Source organism: Camelina sativa, chromosome 2 (genome assembly GCF_030686135.1).
Source record: "Camelina sativa cultivar CO46 ecotype springtype chromosome 2, ASM3068613v1".
Classification (NCBI taxonomy): Eukaryota; Viridiplantae; Streptophyta; class Magnoliopsida; order Brassicales; family Brassicaceae; genus Camelina; species Camelina sativa.
The window spans coordinates 14,590,392-14,614,239 of NC_141881.1; the positions used below are offsets into that span (position 1 = coordinate 14,590,392).

The following is a 23,848-nucleotide window of genomic DNA, read 5'->3' on the forward strand; positions in this document are numbered from 1 at the left end:
CAGCTTCACACCAAGGCAACTTAGATGCATGGTGTGCATCATTAGGTTTTAAAATTTTGGGCAATGATGGTTAAGTTTTTTTGTTAAAACTTTCTAACGGATAGACTTTTATTTAGCAAGTCTTTTGGTTAAATGTAAGATAAGTAGTTATTTAGTTAGTTTTTTTTGGTAATATATAAAGATAAGACTACTTAATTATGATAATGTATATCGCTATTTGGATTTCATATTTTGTGAATTTGGCTTTTTGTTACATGTTTTTGTTTTTAGTAATTAATATTATTATCTTTTGGCAAATAATCAGCCATGAAACAAATTATTTTTGTAGCTTTAGAAGCTACTAACTTTGTCATTAATGTTCATAAAATTAGTGGCTACGTTGTCACAATAATGCCACTAACATATATCGTGGCTGAAATAGCTTAGCTACTAAATTTCTACTTTGTAAATTTGTTGTTATATTCTTACGAAAAATGTGGTGACAAAAACGTGGCTAGTTAGCCACCCAAATAGTGTGGTCAATTCGTGGATAATATAGCCACTAAGGATTGTGACCATTTCGTAGCTATAGTTAGCCACAAAATAATAGTGGTAGCTTCGTAACTACAGTTAGCCACAAATTAATGGTTATAGTTTCTTAGCTACATTTAGCCACGAACGGTGAATGACAAATTCATGACTCCACAACCACGAAAAGCGACGCTAATAATTTGGTTACAACGCTATATCTACGATTTTTTGGTGATTATTCATGATTTGTTTGCTTATGCCACAAATATTTAGGCTTAGCCACGAATATATTAATTGCTATACATGTTTTTTGTACTAGAAATTAATTTGTCAATTAGACGTTTTTTTTTTGGGGACAAATTTCAATTAAACGTCATTATTCTCCATAAATGTATCTGTTTCGATTCTTATATGCATTTAAACCATAACATATGAATCTTCGAGTTGACCGAATCTCACCATAACCCACACATTTCTCCGCCTAATCCTAGACTTCTCTCATTTGCTCACTTTAGCGCCCGAACTCTCTCTTTGGTTCCCGAGCCAAAGGACACTGAACCGAGCCGCCTTGATGCGAAGCTCATTGACCCCCGGACCGCTAGTGACACGTGTCCTAAAAGGAGACCAAAAATCAACGTTTTGTGCTCTTGACTGAGAATCCAAACCCGAAGGGGGTTCTAGTCCCAACAATAATCTAGATATATTATAAGTAGACATGATAATGATTATTCGAAGAAATGTTAGATTAAGTTATTAGGTCATTTTTTTATTCACATTAGTCACTTTGCTTTATGGAAAATTATGATTTAATATATGTTGTCAAATGTGAAAGAGTGACCCCTTCTAATGGTATCTAGAGTTTCAAGAAAGCAAATAAATTGTTTGAAATGCTTTATGAAAAATACATTTATGTGAAGATTTTCTTGTTGAATATGTGATATACAGGATTTGGTGATTACCACACCAACAGAGATTTTCCTCGAACCATATTGATATTTCGTCGACAGTCTGACCATTTCATGAAGAATTCTTTACATACATATGATCATTTTTTTTTTTTGATATACCTGATCGGCTGATCCGGTCAGTCTTGGGAGGAACGTACCGAAGTGCTACCATTTGGACTCGTCGCCAACATCTAGATGTTGGACTACCACACTGCCTAACCCAAGTTTGAAGTGTTTTCGGACTAACGTCCGGGAGTAATCAGACTGCCTGCATTTCTAATTACTAGGTAAACCAAGGCCCACCTAACAGACTTCTCAGTTGATAACAGCAACAGAGGAGGATCGAACTTGGGTATGGGAGTTGCACCCTTTCCCCACGCTAGTCCTACCACTCGCCCACCACTTCTTCGGCTACATATGATCATTGCCGATATAAATCTAGAGTTGTTCACATAAGCCTTCCTAACCACTTTAGTTTGGAAACGAAGTGTCAATCTAGAGAAAACACTCGTCAACCTTCACATGATTAAAAATCCATCCACGACGTGCATATTTAAATGCAATCCATCAAGAAACATTCACCAATTGTAATATATAAATATATATGTATATGGTATTTTCCGTATTTGGTTCTTTGGAGACTTATGCGTTGGGACCAAAAGATCTTCATTCTCATTTAGAATCTTTAGAAGACGTCTTCTCATGCATTACCATAGGGTCAGGCCTATGCGTTAACACTTCGACTTTTTTTTTTTAAATAAAAACGTGAATATCTTAGACTTTCTTAAAAACAGATGGGTTCACACTAAGCTGATTTATTGAGTCCACACAACAGCTTTGTTCTTATGATTTTCTCCACGGTTTGGAGACTTGCTACATGAAATAGAGCCTCAACAATCGTCCTTACATGCATCAAACCACATGAGATCATGCGCATATATATCATTCCTACCATATTTGGATTCAACGATTTTAAATCTCAAATAATCCAATTCTCGACGAAATCTGCATTTACACAAATCACTTGAAATGTTTGATTGAATATACCTCCTATATTGTTTGATCGTATAGTGATTTAATTTTTTGTATGATGGAGATAGTTTATTAGGAAATTATGGGCAAAGACTATTTTCGAGAAAACGAATATTAATATCATAAGACCAACAAAGATCAAACCATCTTCTAGAGGAAACATATCTACAATTGTTTACCGTGTTTGACACTTACAGCTAAATTATTTTGTTTTGATTTTTTTTTTTATGTCAGAAAAAGTTAAGTGACTGGTGAGAGCAAATAAGCAATGTTGTTTGTTGGCAACAATGATATTGGAGTTTCATAAGATAATGAAACATAAAGATTGTATCACTTTTGAATTCAAGTACAAGGAAGTAAAGTAACGGATTTCTAATTCGTTAGCCAGATAAACTTCTACTGTTTTATCTAAATTTCTACGTAATTATTGATTATGACATATGATGGATTCTGTTAGTGTAAGCTTGAAATAGCTTGAGGTTTAAGCTAAGTATATTTAGGAGATATCTAAATATACATATATAAAGATTTAGGAGATATCTAAATTATGTAATGTTTCCTAAAGTTGTTAGGATGAATATTTATTCTTCTCTCTATATAAGAAGATGCAGGGTGTTGCATAGCTTATTAGAGAGATTGAGATTGCTTTAGTTTTGAGAAGTTTCTAAAGTAATAAACGAGAGTTATTCGTTATTCTTGTGTTTGATTCAATATTTGGTATCAGAGCTTATATTGAATCTCTAAACAAAACTTTTCTTTCTTGTTCGTGGCTAAACAAAAATCGGTGTAAGAGATATGAGTGAAATCGTTGCTATGACGTCCATACCGAAGGAGACCGGTACTTCATCCCTTCAATGTCCAATGCTTACCACAACCAACTATACGTTGTGGGCCATGAAGATGACGGTAGTGCTGTGAGTGAACAAAGTCTGGGAAACGATCGAAACAGGGGAAGCAGAGGCCGATAAGATTGACCTAGCCAAAGCTCTTCTGTTCCAATCGATTCCGGAGAATCTGATTTTACAAGTTGGAAACCTTGCTACTCCTAAGGAGGTTTGGGATGCGATCAAGTCACGATACGTTGGAGCTGAGAGAGTAAAAGAGGCGAGGCTGCAAACACTAATGTCGGATTTCGAGAGGATGAAGATGAAGACTACAGATACGATCGATGATTTTGTGGGAAGATTGTCGGAGCTTGCATCAAAAGCGGGTGCTTTGGGCGTATCCATTGAAGAGTCTAAGATGGTCAAAAAATTCCTCAATAGCTTGCCGAGGAAGAAGTACATTCATATCATAGCAGCCTTGGAACAAGTTCTTGATCTTAACAAGACAAGTTTTGTGGACATAGTTGGTCGACTAAAGACATATGAGGAGAGGATTCGTGATGAGGAAGATCAAGAAGATGATCAAACAAAACTTATGTATGCTAACAATTATCAAGAGGGTTATGACCAAGGACGTGGTAGGGGTGCTAGAGGTGGTCGGTTCTCGGGTCGAGGAAGAGGACGAGGTCGCAACAATTACCAAAACAGAGACAAGTCACAGATTGTTTGTTACCGATGTGACAAGAATGGTCACTATGCCTCAAATTGTCCAGACCGGTTACTTAAACTTCAAGAAATTCAAGATGGTGCAGAATCTGATAGTCAAGATGCAAAGGAGCTACTGATGCATGAGGTTGTGCTGCTCAATGAGAAGAAAATCAAGCCACGTGATTACGAAGTTATACCGGAGGGAGATAATCTGTGGTATCTTGATAACGGAGCCAATAATCACATGACTGGAAACCGGAACTACTTTACCAAACTTGATGAAACAGTCACGAGGAAGGTGAGGTTTGGTGACGACTCAAGAGTCGACATAAAGGGAAGAGGTTCTGTTCTTTTTATCACCAAGTCGGGTGATCGAAAGATTCTGGCTCAAGTGTACTGGATACCTGATCTCAAGAGTAATATTCTCAGTCTTGGACAAGCTACGGAGATAGGGTGTGAAGTTAGGATGAAGGAGGATTACCTAACACTGCACAATCGTGATGGAAAGCTCCTTGTAAAGGCAAATAGATCACCGAACAGACTCTATAAGGTCCGTATGGAAGCTGAAAGTAACTGTCTGCAAATTAAGGTAGCTGATACCTCTACACGGTGGCATGAGAGACTAGGTCATGTCAATCTCAGGACCTTAGAATTGATGGTGAAGAGAGAGCTAGTCTTTGGAATTCCAAACATGACTTTTGTTAAGGAGACGTGTGCATCTTGTTTGCTTGGGAAGCAAACGAGAAAGACGTTTCCCAAGGCAACCAGTTTTAGAGCTGAAAAACCTCTTGATTTAATCCATGGAGATCTCTGCGGTCCGATTATGCCTGCCACAGCTGCACAGAATTAGTATATATTTGTGCTCATTGACGATAACTCTCGGTATATGTGGTCACTGCTTTTGAAAGATAAGAGTGATGCATATGATGCTTTCAAACGTTTTAAAGCCCGAGCTGAGAAAGAAGTTGGTACAACAATCAAGATGTTTTGAACAGACAGAGGTGGTGAGTTTGTATCGTCTGAGTCCAAGCGATTTTGTGAAGAATCTGGGATCCAAAGACACTTGACGGCTCCATACTCGCCACAACAGAACGGTGTAGTAGAGAGAAGAAACAGAACCCTGCTTGAAATGACGAGAGGCATTTTAAAACACATGGATGTTCCGAATTACCTTTGGGGAGAGGCTGTGAGACATTCCACGTATTTGATCAACAGAGTAGCTATGAGAACGTTGAGTGACAAGACGCCGTACGAGATGTTCAAAGGCAAGAAACCAAACTTGGAGCACTTGCGAGTTTTTGGTTGTATCGGTTATGCTAGAGTGGAAACACAACATCTCAAGAAATTGGATGATAGATCTCGCGCTTTGGTGCATCTCGGAACATAACCTGGTAGTAAAGCTTATCGTTTGTTAAATCCCTCAACAAGGAGGATAACAGTAAGCAGAGATGTCATCTTCAATGAAGCTAAAAGGTGGAATTGGAGTGTTGCAAGTGAAGAAACAGAGGCTCCAGGGTCATTTATCGTAAGATTTGGAGATTTTGGGAATAATGGTCTACACGAAGAAGCAGCAGACTGCGAGAATAATGATTCTGAGGTTGGAATCGAGGTGATAGCAGAAACTCGACAGGAGCAAGAGACAGAGGAAGTTCAGCCTTTACTACGACGCTCAACACGACCAAGTGTGAGACCAAGTTATCTCAATGATTACGTGTTGTTAGCAGAGGAAGAAGTAGAACGCCTTCTGTTAAGCTTAGATGATGAACCAAGATTCTTTGAAGAAGCAAAGGAACTACAAGTGTGGAGAGAAGCTTGTATGGAGGAACTAAGGTCGATCGAAAGGAACAAGACGTGGAACTTAGTTGAATTACCGAGTGGTGTTAAGCCAATTGGCTTAAAATGGGTATTTAAGATCAAACGCAATGCAGATGGGAGCATTAATAAATATAAAGCAAGACTCGTTGCTAAAGGGTATGTGCAGAGACACGGGATTGACTTCGACGAGGTATTTGCTCCAGTAGCATGTATTGAAACAATACGGTTTATCATTGCCTTAGCCGCTTCTAAAGGATGGGAAGTACACCATTTAGATGTAAAAACTGCCTTCTTACACTGAGAACTTCGAGAGGAGGTCTTTGTTTCTCAACCGGAAGGTTTTATGAAGGAAGGAAGCGAAGGAATGGTGTACAAGCTGAACAAAGCGCTTTATGGACTGCGTCAAGCTCCACGGGCCTGGAATCATAAGCTCAATCAGATTCTAAAGGAGTTAAATTTTGTGAGATGTGCTAAGGAGCCTGCTTTGTACCGAAGACAAGATAAAGAACAGTTGTTGATTGTAGCGGTTTATGTGGACGATCTTCTTGTCACTGGTAGCAGCCTGAGTCTAGTTCAAGAGTTCAAGCAAGGGATGTCATCTAAGTTTGAGATGAGTGACCTTGGTAGACTGACATACTATCTTGGCATTGAAGTCTTACAAGAAGATAGCGGAATCACCTTGAAGCAGAGCAGGTATGCAGAAAAAATTCTCGAAGAGACTGGCATGAGTGATTGCAATGCTGTTCAGGTTCCGATGGACTCAGGTTCGAAGCTTTCAAAGGCTATAGATGATCAGTCTATTGATGAAAGTGAGTATAGAAGGAATATTGGCTGTCTGAGATATTTGATTCACACCCGACCTGATCTCTCCTTCGCAGTTGGCATTTTGAGCCGCTATATGCATAACCCGAAGAGAAGTCATGGTGTGGCGTTGAAGCATGTTTTGAGGTACTTACAAGGAACTTCAGGTTATGGTCTCACATTTAAGAAAGGAAGCAGCTCCGGGTTAGTAGGATATTGTGACAGCAGTCTTAATATAGATGAAGATGATGGTAAAAGCACAAGTGGTCACATTTTCTATCTCAACAACTGTCCTATTACATGGTGCTCACAGAAGCAGGAGACGGTAGCTTTATCTTCTTGTGAGGCCGAGTTTATGCCGGCTACAGAAGCAGCTAAGCAGGCTATTTGGTTGCAAGATTTGCTCTCTGAAGTTACAGGTGAAGAGCTCAAGAGAGTAACGGTTCGTATAGACAACAAATCTGCTATAGCACTTACCAAAAATCCTGTCTTCCACGGTCGCAGCAAACACATTCATAGGAAGTTTCATTTTGTTCGTGAATGCGTAGAAAATGAGCTGGTAGAGGTCGAGTATGTTCCTGGCATTGAGCAGAAAGCTGATATCTTGACCAAGGCACTTGGGAGAATCAAGTTCAAAGAACAGAGAAGCTTCATTGGAGTTCAAGATTTGAGTGAGCAAGATGGTTTGAAGCTTACGGGGGACAATGTTAGTGTAAGCTTGAAATAGCTTGAGGTTTAAGCTAAGTATATTTAGGAGATATCTAAATATACATATCTAAAGATTTAGGAGATATCTAAATTATGTAATATTTCCTAAAGTTGTTAGGATGAATATTTATTCTTCTTTCTATATAAGAAAATGCAGGGTGTTGCATAGCTTATTAGAGAGATTAGAGAGATTGAGATTGTTTTAGTTTTGAGAAGTTTCTAAAGTAATAAACGAGAGTTATTCATTATTTTTGTGTTTGATTTAATAGATTCATATAATGTTGCATCTTATGTTTTAAAGAAATCAGTAAAATCTATTAAAAAATTACTTATTCAAAAATTAAAATGCACTCTTCGATGATCTTTGACAACATCGAATTGTATATGATAATTCTTCCTAAAATAGAGAGATTAATGCGAACAAAACAAAAATACTTAATAACTTTTTATCTATCACTTTTTTGTTATAATCATTATTGTGTTTACAATGATAATAAACAAAAATACTTAATAACTTTTTTATCTATCACTTTTTTGTAATAATCATTATTGTGTTTACAATGATAATTGGAGAACCTTTTTCATAAATTTCTGTAAGGATGACATTTGTAGTCGACGAACATCCCGACGTCGACATCTATTAGCATAAGTACATGGTCGCCTATATGGATTCGCTCGTATGGGCAGATGACATTTGGCGTTAGGAAATCTTGGATCGCAACCATTACCTAAACCTATAGACGGTACATACGGGATATATTTTATTTTTGCCTCAGTGCAACTTATAAACACGCATACCACAATCAAAAGTGTCACTAGCATAACATCTTTAGTTTTTATCATGATTTTAGAATTTGGATTTTTTATTCTATTTTTTTATTTGGTGAAAATATTGGAAAATCAGCTTCTTATATATAGTACAAAAAGATAAGTTACAATTCACTATCTTTAATACATAAGTCTAATCTTGTTTTGGTGGAATTGGTGTTACAGTATTTGTTTCAGTTATTATTATTACTATTAGTATAATAATATACATTTATTATTTTGCAACGTTTTTTTTTTTGTTGAGATTTTACTGATTTAATTTCACTATTTTTTTCTTTTAAAATAATATTGATTCTTATAGGAGAATCATATAAATGGTTATAAAATCCAAAATTGTCCTAAATTAGATGAATGTGAGTTGTGCATATACTTGTTACCCAAGGTTTTTTTTTCTTTTTGGTATCAATTGTTACTCAAGGTACATGTTCCTTTTAATTTGTTTTTCATGTACTTCCGATAATAGTTTTAGAAACTCTAATTACTCATACCCCAACTCGTATGTGATATACACGATCCTATATTCGAAAATGTCCTTGTCATCCCAATCCTAAACCAAACGCTACCAAATTACAAATTGATTCATATATATGCTGATGTAACATACATCTAAGTAACTGACTGAGATGAATGTATATTTTAGAAAAAGCGAAAGCTACAACCTAGAAAGAAAAAAATAAGACCCTCAACGATTTCCCGGAAATTACCTAGCTCATTTCTATATTCTTTCAACTGTCTATTTTATTAATTTTTTTGTTCTTGGTATAATTTTAGTCAGATGACTGAGTGTAACGTCTGACTAGTCTTAATATGAGAAAAAAACCAACTAAAAACAAAAAAAACAAACAAACTCACGTAAAGATATACATCGCCACTCCAAAATTTATCCTATTTTGAATCGTGATATTAAACCAAAATAACGTGTTGTGTATATGGCTTAGTATGTTAATTTTTATATTATCAGGAGCACAATTCACTATTGGATGATTAAGAATTTATTTTTTGTAGTGATATATAAGAAAATATGAATTGCAGGGTACAATTTCAATTATCCCAATTACGTAGACTTTATTTTGCAAGAGAAATTTAGTCAACCTAGAAAAATAATTATTAACAATAACTTATTTGTCATACAACCATATCATAAGATTATAACATGGAAGAAATTTTTTTTTATAAAATTCCAACAAACTTTCGCTGAAACTTCATGTAAACCTTCAAAAGCAAACCCACCAGTCAAATCTTTAATAATATATCTCTAGCTAAACGAATACAACACTTCTCACTTCATATAAATTAATCAATCTCTTCAACTATTTTATAGATAGAGACTCAAAAACTTTTAATGAAAGAGCAAAAAGATCACGTTGTAGTGATCACCTATGGACCATCATCGGAGGGTTCAGTAACGGCATCGCCTGTCTCTCAACACACGGCCTCAGTTCCAACGCCGTCTTCGTTTGCATACTCTGCAACGCCGTCAATATCAAGATTTAGCTCACGGCGAGCGTCGGTTCATATTAGCGGTTTGGTTCTCCGGTTTATAACGTTGGTTCTTTGTTTCGTCTCGGCTCTTTCGTTGGCGGTGAATGTTCGTCGGCCTTCGAGGAGACATCTGACACAGAACTCCTCGAATTTTGCTTCATATCCTGAACTATTGTAAGAACCTTATCTTCTTTAATTCATTGTTTAATAGTTCTACTGATATTTTATAGTAATTTGCTTCATAGAAAATGATGTTTTGTTATTTCCAAGCAATATGGATTTTATTTATCGTTATTCCTGCATCAATGCTACAACTTGGAAATAAAGAGTAGTTGATATATAAAAAGTCTTTTAAATGATACTATTAAAAGACTACGTTGGATTTTATAACTTAAACGAAGAGAACTATATATTGTTTAAGGTTCAAATTTTAGGGTTTATGGGTTGTATTTTGGGATTCAAGTTTAGAGTTTAATTTGTGCTTTTAATACTAAAGGTATAGATTTTAGATTATCATGTTTCTTTAACTACTAGTAACATTTTATTCATATGTTAATTTACAAAATAGGCTATTATTATAGTCATATATATTCCACAAAAAGTAATGGACAAAAGTGTATATATAGAAATTCCAATTATCTTTACTATGCATGAAAATGAATATTCTAAACGTTATATGTGAAGTGAAATAAAATGTGTAGGCGCGTTGGATACAAAATTTTAACGCCGTAAATTAAACACATCCGCGAAATTAACGTACCAAACAAACATTAAGAAACAAATTTATAGAAAATTTTTTGGTTGATATTTTTTATACTTAAAATTCATATAAAAACGTAAAATAAAACGAAAAAAAAAAAACAAATATGCAGGTATTGTTTTGGTGTATCGGTGACAGGATTCGCGTATACATGTTTGCAAACATTCAAAGGAGTTTGTGATATTACTCACAGAGGAGTTTTAATCTCTGAGCCTCTCTCGGATTATATCAGCTTTATCTTTGACCAGGTATTTTTACATTATTACTGATTAATGATTATACATTTTTTATATTTTCAATCGTTAACAGTGAAAAAAGTTTGAACTAATTAAATATTAATGTACGTATGCGAAACATAATCAGGTTATATGTTATCTACTAGTATCATCTTCTTCTGTGGCCATCGCGTGGATCCAACATAGAAACGAGGATGCGGTAAAAACACTAAAAAACAGCTCTATAGTTTCAGTTTCAATGTCATTCTCTGCCTTTTTGGTTTTGACACTCTCTAGCCTCTTGTCAGGGTATAAGCTTTGCAAGAGATTTATGTGGTAATTAAGTCTTGTAAAGGGCCACATAGAGTCTTGTAAAGGGGTTTGTTTTTTATATTCAAATCATGTTACTCCATGAATATATATATTTTTGCTGGAATGTAAAAGTTTATTCAACAAAAGAACTCCTTTACACATATTCAAAGTTTCAAAAGAAAAAAAAAAGTTCTGGGAAATATCAAATAGCCATCATGTTAATATTGGAGTAATCACGATCAAGTGGTAATGGTCTAATGGTTTATATTTGAGGAGTTGCTTTATTGGTATAAGTCAAAGACTCAAAAGATCAATTACTATTAACTTCTTAAATACGAAATTGTCTATATATTTTCGTTCGATTAATCGAAATAGTGTATGTTTTACATCTATGAAAATTTTAGCTGAGCAAATTATTAGACGACTACATTTACCATAAATAAATTAGTACAGTAGTAAATTCGGATCAACAACTCCTGCATCAACATATATTGAAATAGTCAAGTGTTACTTTGTACATGCATGACCATTGTACAAATTAATTAAGTGTATATTTGTCTCCCTCGTGTCGTATGTTAATTTTCCAAATTGTGTCATCCTACTATATTAATTGAGAAGTACAAAAATAAAAATAACTTTAAAAAGTGTAAAAATTTACATACAAATGCCATTAAAAATTGTTAAATAAAAGCTAAAACAATTGGAGAATTTGTTAAAAATACCCCTTTTGATATACCCCTTTTCAAAAATACCCTCTTTTCTGGCCATTTTTATTTATGCCCTCTTTTAATTTTTAATGACCATTTTACCCTTAGATGAAAATTATTTTATTCAATAAAAAGAAAAACAAAATTTTCCCGCCAAAAAATTTCCGACATATTTTCCCGCCAAAAATTTTTCAAAAAAATTTTCCCGCCAAAAATTTTTTTGTCAAAAAACTTTTGATAAAAAAATTCGAAAAAAAAAATTTTCCCGCCAAAATTTTTCCCGCCAAAAAAAATTTACAAGGTTTTTAAAAGGTTTTATAAGGTTTCTACCTTATAAAAGCCTTATAAACACCTTGTAAAGGCTTTTACAAGATTTTTTAAAGAGTTTTAAAAGGTTTTTTAAACAACTTGTAAACGCTTTTACAAGATTTTTAAAAGGTTTTTAAAAGGTTTTAAAAGGTTTTTAAAAGGTTTTTAAAAGGTTTTCAAATGGTTTTTAAAAGGATTTTTAAAAGGTTTTTAAACACCTTCTAAACCCTTTTACAATGTTTTTAAAAACCTTGTAAAAGTTTTTATAAAATTTTTAAAAGGTTTTTAAACACCTTTAAATGCTTTTAAAAAGTTTTTAAAAGCGTTTACAAGGTGTTTAAAAACCTTTTAAAGCATTTACAAGCTTTTTAAAAGCATTTACAAGGTTTTTAAAAGCGTTTACAATGTGTTTAAAAACCTTTTAAAAACCTTGTAAACGCTTTTAAAAGTTTTTTAAAAGCATTTACAAGGTTTTTAAAAGGTATAAATTTTAATATTTTTGGCGGGAAAATTTTTCGATTTTGGCGGGAAATTTTTTTTTTTTGGCAGGAAAAAATAATTTTTTCGAGAAAAATTTTTGATTTTGGCGGGAAAAAAAATTTTGGCGGGAAATTTTTTTGGCGGGAAAATATTTTCGATTTTGATGACTGTACATTCTTGCTGTCACTCAAAAAGGGTAATTTGGTCATTTTGTATATAAAGAGGGGTAGTTTTAAAAATGGTCAACATGAAGGGGTATTTTTAAAAAGAGATATGGAAAAAGGGGCATTTTTGAGAATGCCCCTAACAATTAAGGGTATAAAAGATAATTAATAATTAATCATTTTATTATCTTATCATCAATCAGCAAAAATAGTGGGTTGCATGGATAATCAATTGACTTAAATTAAATCTATTTACTAAATCTTTATTCTTTTAACCAACAAATCTCATACGCATTAAAATTCTTTAAATGTGGAGGAGAATTAAATGTGGAGGCAATCTTAGGGGGGGTTATTGGATGTATGATTTTGATGGATTTAGAAATCCAAACAAAAATCATGTGTTATTCAATCATTGATTTTAAAATACTTATCAAAATCATGTGTTATTGGTTCTATGATTTACAAATACTTTTTAAAATCCCCTGTTATTCATTTAATGATTTGTTTTTGGATTTCAAAATCCATATTATGTTTTATATGGATTTGAATGGATTTGATAGTATAAAATAGAATGATTGAAATCCAAGGATAAAACATGTTATTTCAAAATCCATCTGTTTTGATTTCTAAAATTTACAATTCCATATGGATTTAGAAATCATCTCTCCAATAACAGCCCCTTAGATTATTGCCGGTGATTCCATGGAATTCATGTTAGTGGATGAAGCTGTATATTATTTTCCATAATTAATGTTTTCTTCTCATTATTGTTTTATTAAAAATTTTATTTTTCTAAACATATATATAGGATGATAAGATGGGAGCTGACCTTAAAAAAGACTTAATAAAAAAAATCGAGAATGGAGCTTCTGAATTTTCAATCACAAACTATTATAAATAATATAATGACAAAATAAATTATTATAGATTTCAATAAATAAAAATATTCAGTCCGCGATTTACCGCGGGTTAGTACCTAGTTAATTAGTAAATGGGTTCTAAAATATTATGTGACAAAAAGGATTTTAGTGTCACTAAAATAGTGATTGATCAAGGAATGAAGAGTATCTAATAATACCACTAAAACCATAAAATATGCATATTACTAAAGATGACTAAGTTAAATAACTTGTTTGGGCTTTTTCATACAGTATCATAAATAAAATTACGTTTCAGTGAGCTTACCAAGAAGTCCACATATTAGATCATCTATACGTAGTAACTAGTAACTAAGACACTAAATTCTAACACTGTTATTGGTAGGTTGTCCCAAAGTTTAAACAGGATGACGGTGTTTTCCATGAGTATCAATCGTTATGAGGGTTGATTTTTCGCGCTTATGCGGTTTTGATTTGGTATTCTTCGTCTTCTTTGAAATCTGGTATAGCATTATTTAGCTATGAACAATATTAAGAATTTCACAAAACTATGTGTTCAATTTCTTATATAAAGAAAGAACAAAAAAAGAAAGCTTATATTAAAAAAATATGAGATTACTAACGAGTTGGTTTACTATTGTGCGCGTCCACAGAACCTTCGGGTGGTTGAAGTGTTGAACATAAGGGTTATCTTAGCCAACGCAAAACCCATCTGATATTTAGACCACTACTACTTAACTGCAATAATATTCACATGGGGGTTATCTGATATTTTTCAAAGCTTTTTATTTCCTTTAACATACTAAATATGTGGCAATCCTATTTTATTATTAACTGGGAAGTATAAAATATAAACTAACATCAATTTACATTACAATGCTATTGGAAAGCCCTAATTTCATTGATATTGATATATCATGGTTTTTGTGGTTTTTAACCATGATATAAGGAGTCTTTTAGTGTCTTTTCATTTGTTTCTAGATTGTTTTTGAGTCTTTACAGGTTTTTAGCATGGAAGGAGCAAAGTGGAGCAATTTGGATCAGTTTGGAGCAATAATCCGCAAGAAATCAACTTGGAATCGATCAGAGGAGATGGTGACGATCGACACTGCCTTAGCATCGATCGACACCCTCTTTAGGCGATGAAGAATCACAAATTTTGAAGTTTTACAAATCTGCCCCAAAGTTTTCCATATTTGCAAGACTAGTCCCTGACGTGTTTTAGGACATATATATATAGTTTTTAAGTTTTCCAAACCCTTAAGTTTTATTCTATCAAGTTTTCTTTTTCCTGCAATCCTGAGAGATTTTGAGAGCTTTTGGGAGAGAGATCTGAACTGCTTTGAGAGAAGAATTTCTTGAACTCCTTCTTACTCTTTTTAATCTCAATTGCTTATTATTCAGAATCATGTTTTGTTCTTCATTGATTATGTCTGAGTAGTTTGCTTGTTAGGTTTAGGGTTTTTCACAGGGATTTTATGAATTATTAGATCTGATTATTTAGGATTCATTATCTATCTAGATCTTCATCTTAGGTTGTTCCTCATATTAATCCTTGATTGGCCATCTAGAATTAATACTTTAGGAAAATAAATTGATATGAGAATATAATTGATTTTCCTGATAAAACCTTTTGATGAGCAAAATTATTTCTTGCAAAGAGATTTGATTTAATAATTTTGTGAACAATCTAAACCTGATTTTATTGCTGATTTTTAACCTAGAATTTTACAAAGAGATTTGGATTTTCTGGTTTTAAATTTAGATATTATTTGCAGTGAGAACTGATTTAATTTACAAAAGTGTTTAGAGTTCTAGATCTGTTCTTAATTGTTTGAATCCTAATTTATTGATTGATTTAATAATTTATAATTTCCTGAGGAATTCCCTAGGCCTAGCTTTTTGATCTTCTGAATTTACAACAGCTTTTATTTAATATTTTGCATTGCTTTTATTTTAATTCAATTTAATCTGTTTAGCTTAATTATAAAACTCTATAATTTATTGTGTAGTCTTGAGTCCTTGTGGAATTCGACCCCTAAGTACTGCATTGATCTCTTAATTTGAGAGAGTAGCTCTAGGGTAAATTTGAGCATATCAAATTTTGGCGCCGTTGCCGGGGACTCTTTGATCTACCATTAGATTTGAGTTTTAGATTTTGTCTAAATTTTTTTTTTTATTTTCAAACTAACACGCTTTTGTTTTCTTTTCTCTTGTGTTTTTCAGGTGTATGCCTAATAAGCCTAACACAAGGAGCAACAAGACTAGTCCAATTCTGAAGCTTTCAAACCAAGAGTTGGGAAAACTTGAGCGTGAGAACAGAAAAGCAGCCAAATCTCTGAAGATTGTTAATACGATCATTCTGATGCGTGATGAGGCTGGTGTTTTGAGGGATCAAGAGGGCCACTTGCGCAATGAGCAGGGCCAAAAGCTTGATGCAGAAGGAAACATGATTCCTGAACCTGTTGTCAACAAGCAGGCTGTTGTGAACCAGCAAGCTGGTGTCGTTGATGATCCGGATCTTGGTGTCGATCGACACCAACCAGGTGGCATCGATCGACACCCACCTGCAAACGTGCGTGGAGCTGCAACCCACGTACAGAACCCAGTTCGACGACAGGAGCAAAACCAGGACTTGATCAGGACCATTGCTGACTACAACCGGGCTGATCTGGTGTATGAGAACCGGTCTGCTATTGTTCCTCCTCCATTCCAGAGGAACGATTTTGAGTTGAAACCTGCGTACTTTCAACTAGTTGGGCAGAGACCTTTCTCTGCTTTGCCCAATGAGAAGCCTCTGGACCATATTGAGCATTTTGAGGATCTTGTGACCAGTATCAAGGCTAATGGGGTGACTGAGGACTTCATATTCTGCAAGCTCTTCCCATACTCACTTGCAGGAGAGGCATCTCAGTGGTTGAAGCAGTTGCGAGCTGGATCTTTGACATCTTGGCAACAAGTCAAAGTGGCTTTCCTCAACCATTTCTATGATGATGCAATGTCAGATGAGTTGAGAGTCAAGCTATCCACTTTCAAGCAAAGACCAGATGAAGCTTTCAAGGCAGCTTGGGTGAGATTCAAGGCTTACCAAAGGGACTGTCCACACCATGGTTTTTCAAGGGTACAATTGCTAAGTATCTTCTTCAGAGGGTGTGACTGGAAGTATCAGTTAGCTTTGGATGCTGCAAGTCATGGGAATTTCAAAACAAGATTTCCAGAAGATGCTGAAGTTTTGATTGAGAATTTGGCTTCTAGCAATAGCACTAAGGGAGCAGATGCTGAAAGGAAGAGATTACATGGAGGATATGATTCAAATCAGCTAGCTTCTGTTAATGCTAAGCTTGATTCAGTGCACAATCTTCTTGTGGGAAAAAAGTCAGTTCAATTTGCTGCTGAAGTTGAGACATTTGAGCCAGAGCCAGAGAACTCAGAGGAGAATGTCAACTATGTGTATGGAGCTGGGTATCAGGGACAGAGATTCGGTAATCAGCAAGGAAACAGACCTTACAATGGTGACCAGAAGCAGCAACATAACAATGGCTATACAAGAACCTATGGGAATTCATCTTATCAGTCTCCACCTCCTAAGAATTCTTCAGAGAGTAGAATGGAAGCCATGCTTGAGCAGCTTTTGCAAGGACAGGAGCAATTGACAGTGACATTCAATGGAAAGATTGACAATGTCTACACTGAGCTGAATGGGAAGATAGAAGCATTGAATGTTCATGTTAAGAAGCTGGAGATTCAAGTTGCACAGACTGCTGGGTCTGTTAAACGACAAGAGAGTGTTCTTCCAGCAAGAACTGAGTCAAACCCCAGACATGCTTGCAATGCCATATCAGTGAGAGATGACGATGATGGTGAAATTGCTTCTGTAGAAAAAGAAGAGAAATCGACCAATCTCTCGGTTTCAGATGATGGTGTCGATTGACACCACCTGGGTGTCGATCGACACTCCTCTCATACGAACCCAGAAACTGCAAAATCTCAGGTTCCAGCTGCTGAAAGGGTCTACAAGCCTAAGGTTCCTTTTCCCAAGCCTAGAAAGTCTAAGCAAGAGATGGAGGAAGCTAGATGCAAAGCAATGATGGACAAGGTGATGATTGAGATGCCTTTAATTGATGTAGTAAAGCTTTCACCACCTCTTAAGCGGTATGTGAAGAGAATGGTATCCAATGGTTTGAGCCCTGAAGAAGGAGCACTTCTTACAAAAGATGTCAGTGCAATTTTGTTGAACCAGCCTGTTCAGAGGAAGAAGGAGAGAAAGCAGGAAGTGGTTGTCTCTAAGGAAGTGAGTGAAATCATTCAATGTAGGACTGCTAAGAAGTTACCAGATCCTAGAAGCTTTGTACTTGATTGCTCAATCTTAGCAGGAAGGTTCTCTCACTCACTTTGTGACCTTGGCTCTACCATCAACTTGATGCCACATTCTGTTGCTGTGAGACTTGGGATGACAGAATTCAAGCAAACTCAGATTTCTCTAATCCTAGCTGATCGCTCCCGAAGAATTCCTGAAGGTGTTTTAGAGGATATTCCAGTTAAGGTTGGCAACTTCATGATTCCTACTGACTTTGTGGTGCTGAAGTATGATCAAGAGCCTAAAGATCCTCTCATATTAGGAAGATCTTTCTTGGCTACAGCTGGTGTCATCATAGATGTGCAGAAGGGACACATAACACTGAATGTGGATGGATTGAGTATGCATTTTGAGATGGATAAACTGAGGAGAGCTCCTACTATTGATGGACAGATTTTCTCTGTTGAAAAAGTTTCTGCAACACGAGCATCAGGCTCAGTGTCGATCGACACCAACAAGGAGGCATCGATCGACTCCCCTCCACATCTGAGACAAAGCTTGTCCAAAGTTGAAGCTCCAAGACAGAAACCTGTTCCCAAACAGAAAGTCTCCCATTCCACCCTCCAGAGTCCTCATGTAAGGCAAAGGTACACCTCTTCTGCACCTAATCCTCCTCCTATCATCAACAAGAATTTCAAAGAGAGAAAAACTGTTTTGCAGTTAACCAAGCCACGAGCTTATTGTAGAGTGCTTGTTTCTTCTGTTGATGATTTTGCAGGACATAAGAGATACCCTCCCATACCTAAGTTCCGCCATGGTCCTGTTCCTCACATTCTTGGAAGACCTCATGCACCTAAAGCTTATACACCACCTTGGATGAAGAGGACTTCAATGCCATGTTTTGCTCCTACGGATGCCTGAACTCCACCACAATCAAGCTAATGACTGAAAACAAGCGCTTAGTGGGAGGCAACCCACTGGTAGGTTTTTATTTTTCTTTTGATTTTGATTTTTGTTTATTTTTATTTTTGCTTTCCTCTTACTTGATAACACTGGGGACAATGTTGTTTAAGTCTGGGGGAGGTTAGTTACTAACTATGTTTTCGGTTTTTGAGTTTCAGTTGTGTCAGTCAAAACCATAAAGTTTGAGTCAAAATTTTCAAAATTTTTCTTTTTGTCTTTGGGAATTATGATCTTGACTAATGATTTCTCTTATTTGGCTAACACTCTAATGATTACTTGTTTATGCTTGATCTCAGAACTAAAGCTTAGAAAGACTATGAGCCTTATCAACAATCCTGAAAGCCCTTGTTCAATGGATATCTGATTGATCTAACGTTGTCTCAACCTTTTATCAGGATTTTAACCGGACTTAATCTCTTACTTTGGGGTTGGAAATCAGTGGACTAGACTTCTTCTTCGGGCCATACAAGACAGTGCAATTTTTCAAAGTATGTCTCCCCTCTCTCTTCCCTTCAGTGCTTTAAGAAAAAAAAAAGAGAATAAAAGATGAGATGATTTTGATCAGTTTAGAGAGGTAGGTAAATTACCTGTGACCTCATTATTCTACTCTTGAGTCAAATGATCACACAAAGCTTGGAAGCGAGGGGTAGGTAAATTACCGATGACCCCGGTATTCGCTTACACCTTTGCTTAAAAAAAAATATCCAAAAAAAAAAAAAAAATGGAAGTGAGAAAAGGGAGAGGAAAGGAGATGTAAGAAGAATGTCTTGGCCTGAAGAGAGTCCACATGCCACTGATCAATACACCCAAGGTAAGAATTCACCTTATTTATGCTTTAATATTGACTAATGAGATGACAATGGAGATTTCAGAGATTCCAAGGGATTGTGGGATTTGAATAAGGAATGTTGATGCTTATCATGGTTGAGTATAAGAAGTAAGTTCTTGAGTCAGGTAAATGAAGAGTGCAAATAAAGAATCATCATGCAGTTGAGTGAGTTCCCTGTTTTCAAACCTCTTTCACAGGTCTAAGTTTCTGTTTTGCTTGAGGGCAAGCAAAGGCTAAGTCTGGGGGAGTTGATATATCATGGTTTTTGTGGTTTTTAACCATGATATAAGGAGTCTTTTAGTGTCTTTTCATTTGTTTCTAGATTGTTTTTGAGTCTTTACAGGTTTTTAGCATGGAAGGAGCAAAGTGGAGCAATTTGGATCAGTTTGGAGCAATAATCCGCAAGAAATCAACTTGGAATCGATCAGAGGAGATGGTGACGATCGACACTGCCTTAGCATCGATCGACACCCTCTTTAGGCGATGAAGAATCACAAATTTGGAAGTTTTACAAATCTGCCCCAAAGTTTTCCATAATTGCAAGACTAGTCCCTGACGTGTTTTAGGACATATATATATATAGTTTTTAGGTTTTCCAAACCCTTAAGTTTTATTCTATCAAGTTTTCTTTTTCCTGCAACCCTGAGAGATTTTGAGAGCTTTTGGGAGAGAGATCTGAACTGCTTTGAGAGAAGAATTTCTTGAACTCCTTCTTACTCTTTTTAATCTCAATTGCTTATTATTCAGAATCATGTTTTGTTCTTCATTGATTATGTCTGAGTAGTTTGCTTGTTAGGTTTAGGGTTTTTCACATGGATTTTATGAATTATTAGATCTGATTATTTAGGATTCATTATCTATCTAGATCTTCATCTTAGGTTGTTCCTCATATTAATCCTTGATTGGCCATCTAGAATTAATACTTTAGGAAAATAAATTGATATGAGAATATAATTGATTTTCCTGATAAAACCTTTTGATGAGCAAAATTATTTCTTGCAAAGAGATTTGATTTAATAATTTTGTGAACAATCTAAACCTGATTTTATTGCTGATTTTTAACCTAGAATTTTACAAAGAGTTTTGGATTTTCTGGTTTTAAATTTAGATATTATTTGCAGTGAGAACTGATTTAATTTACAAAAGTGTTAAGAGTTCTAGATCTGTTCTTAATTGTTTGAATCCTAATTTATTGATTGATTTAATAATTTATAATTTCCTGAGGAATTCCCTAGGCCTAGCTTTTTGATCTTCTGAATTTACAACAGCTTTTATTTAATATTTTGCATTGCTTTTATTTTAATTCAATTTAATCTGTTTAGCTTAATTATAAAACTCTATAATTTATTGTGTAGTCTTGAGTCCTTGTGGAATTTGACCCCTAAGTACTGCATTGATCTCTTAATTTGAGAGAGTAGCTCTATGGTAAATTTGAGCATATCAGATACCCTCGTGAAGACAGAAGGACGTTCCTTCTTTGCCACATTCGAATACGGAGAACTTGATAAACCTAAGAGGAACAATATATGGGACCAGATATCTAGCTTAGGCCAGACTAGAAGTGATCCATGGATATTGACTCATCCAAAAAAAATGGGTGGCCCTGCTCGTCCAGAAGGATCTTTTATTGACCTCATGACTTTTATGTCCGAATGTGACTTCTATGATCTAAGCTATTCTAGGAATTTCCTATCTTGGAGAAGGAAAATACATGAGCATATAGTTTTCTGCAGGTTAGACAGAGTTATGTCTAATACTAAATGGGCATTAAACTGCCCCTTAGGAAGAAGTGAGTATATATCTTTTGAAGCCTCTGACCACAGACCATTAATCACATATTTTGACTTGAAAAGGAAAAAAAAAGGAAGAGCATCTTCAGATATGACAGACGACTCCGGAAGAACCCAGAGGTCACATAACTAATTTTCAAAAGTTGAAACCCTACAGTCTACTAAAAGGTGGAAACAAAACTGTGTATATGCAGGGATGCAATCATCAAGTGGAGCAAAGAAAAACACTTAAACAGCCAATTGAGGATCAATACCTTTAAGGAAAACCTGGATAAAGCGATGTCGCTCCCATATACTCCAGCAGATATAGTATCCTCAATTACTGAAGAGCTCTAGAAGGCGTATAAGGAGGGAGAAGAATTTTGGAAGCAGAGAAGTCATCAGCTCTGGCTCTCTCTAGGAGATCAGAACACCGGCTTCTTCCATTCGGTTACTAAAGGAAGAACAACAGTCAACAAGTTCTCTGTACTTGAAAATGACCTGGGAACTGCATTCTATGAGGAGAAGTCCATACTCAAAGTAATCACTGTCTACTATCAACACCTTTTCACTGCAAAAACAGGACAAATAGAGTCAACAGTTGAGGAAGCCATTACCCCATGTATCTCAGAACAAATGAAAAGCTGAAAGAACTACCATCAAACATGGATATCAGAAATGCTTGCTTCTCTATTCACCCGGACAACGCATCATGACCTGATGGTTTCTCTGCATGTTTTTTCCAATCCAATTGGAAAACAATAGGCCAACAGATCATCACTGAGATATAGAGCTTCTTCTGCTCTGGTGTCCTGCCATACAACATTAACATCACCCATGTTAGACTAATTCCAAAGATTTCTAGTCCAAAAAAATGAAGTATTATCGGCTCATTGCCCTGTGTTAAGTCTACTACAAAATAATCTTGAAGATCCTTACCAACAGATTGAAACCTTTTCTCCAAAATCTAGTTTCGGAAAACCAATCTGCCTTTGTGCCCCAAAGAGCTATTGCGGGTAATGTCCTGATCACCCATGAAGCCCTCCACTACCTACACACATCAAAAGCAAAGAAAAAGTGGTACATGGAGATTAAAACTGATATGAGTCAAACATATGATAGAATGGAATGGACTTCATCAGAGCAGTAATGAAAAAAATGGGATTTCCCAAACTTAGATCCAGTGAATTATGCAAATATATTACATCGGTTTCATACTCCTACCTCCTAAATGGTGCAGCCCAAAGCAGAGTTTATCTCCAAAGAGGAATTAGGCAAGGGGATCCCCTGTCTAGTTGGAGAGATTTTTAGTATTTTTTGCTAATTAAACGCAATGAAAATGTTTATTGAAAATTTGAAATGTTTTTAAAGTCTTCTTATCTCACATTTTAGTTGTTCATCCCTACAAGAACATATTAGGTGTTCATCAAAGTACTCAAATTTTGTAATATTCTCTTCAATTATATGTATTCTATGTAAGTCTTCAAACTCCACTATACTTATGGACACAAGAAATCTTGAAAAAATGAATGATGTTTTAGGAATGAATCTTTGATTACTTGATGAAAATATTATTATATCTTTGGCTTTGATTGGTAACATGAGTTACCATTGAGTTTAGTTGAGTTATGGACTTAACTCATAGATTATTCAAAAATGTTACCAATCAACAACAAAACTAAAAATTTTAAAGTTGAGTTTGAGTTATAATGTGTTATGGTTGACTTACAATTTTGAGTTATATCCTTTGTAAAATTGTTAACTCAAAACATTATTCAACATCATGGAAATTTTCATAAATTAAGATGTGGTAAGTTGAGTTATCTATTTCTTTAATTAAAAAAACGAAAATTCAGTTATTTTATACAAAATTTATTCTTTTTGTTTTAATTTAATTCATATAATTACAAATATAATTTTTACTGTTTTCTTTTATTTAATAACCCTTTGTAATTAGTTATTTTATATTTTTCTTAATTTTTTTGATTACCATTTGAAATGAAAATAGGTATAGACCTAAATGTTTTATTTTAAAAATTTGAACTCATTTGTAATTAATTAACATGAAAATATTACTTATGAGATTACGACATATTATCCAAAACTTTTGTGGCTTTGTTTTCTTTAGTAATTATTTTTTCTAAATTTTTGATGATTTTTAATATTAACTACGATATAGATTTGATATACAGTATATATATATATTATTTTAATATATATTTGAAAAAATTTATCCCTAAAAATGAAGTGCGTAAAATCAAAATAAGATTTTTTATAATTAGATATATAGTTAAATTGTATTACAAAATAAAAGTGTAGAGGAAAAAAAATGAAAGTGTAAAAGTAAAATTTTGGTTTAAAACAAAAAATAGTGAAAAACTTAATAAATTTACCTATAATTTTTATATCCATGTATTATTTTGTTTACGCACGATCTTACCAAATGTAAAATATACAATTCATACTTTTGAGTTTTGACTATTTAAGAGTTTTATGGAATTTTCTTTTGT

The 23,848-nt window shown here is 34.7% G+C and overlaps 1 protein-coding gene and 1 pseudogene across 2 annotated transcripts; one reads left to right on the forward strand and one right to left on the reverse strand.

The window, feature by feature from the left end:
- The first annotated feature begins 9,406 nt into the window (after positions 1–9,406).
- Positions 9,407–11,088, forward strand: LOC104718533 (CASP-like protein 4A4). 2 transcript variants are annotated; one of them, XM_087483165.1, is made up of 4 exons: positions 9,407–9,829; positions 10,528–10,663; positions 10,779–10,850; positions 10,939–11,088. In XM_087483165.1, the coding sequence occupies exons 1-4, from the start codon at positions 9,516–9,518 to the stop codon at positions 10,972–10,974; spliced, it is 558 nt and encodes a 185-aa protein (XP_087339291.1). In that variant the 5' UTR covers positions 9,407–9,515; the 3' UTR covers positions 10,975–11,088. The 2 variants fall into 2 exon arrangements, with proteins under 2 accessions (XP_087339291.1, XP_010434601.1); XM_010436299.3 differs by having other exon boundaries at positions 9,412–9,829; positions 10,779–11,088.
- A 5,405-nt stretch (positions 11,089–16,493) lies between these two features.
- On the reverse strand, positions 16,494–16,594 carry LOC147948613 (small nucleolar RNA R71; annotated as a pseudogene).
- Between the last annotated feature and the right edge of the window lie 7,254 nt (positions 16,595–23,848).

What these genes read in the sequence shown, in the direction of transcription:
- LOC104718533 (XM_010436299.3), top strand. Translation starts at nt 9,516, where the DNA reads ATGAAAGAGCAAAAAGATCACGTTGTAGTGATCACCTATGGACCATCA. An exon ending in GCTTCATATCCTGAACTATT is followed by an intron (nt 9,830 to 10,527) that starts GTAAGAACCTTA and finishes ACAAATATGCAG; the next exon opens with GTATTGTTTTGGTGTATCGG. An exon ending in TCAGCTTTATCTTTGACCAG is followed by an intron (nt 10,664 to 10,778) that starts GTATTTTTACAT and finishes AAACATAATCAG; the next exon opens with GTTATATGTTATCTACTAGT.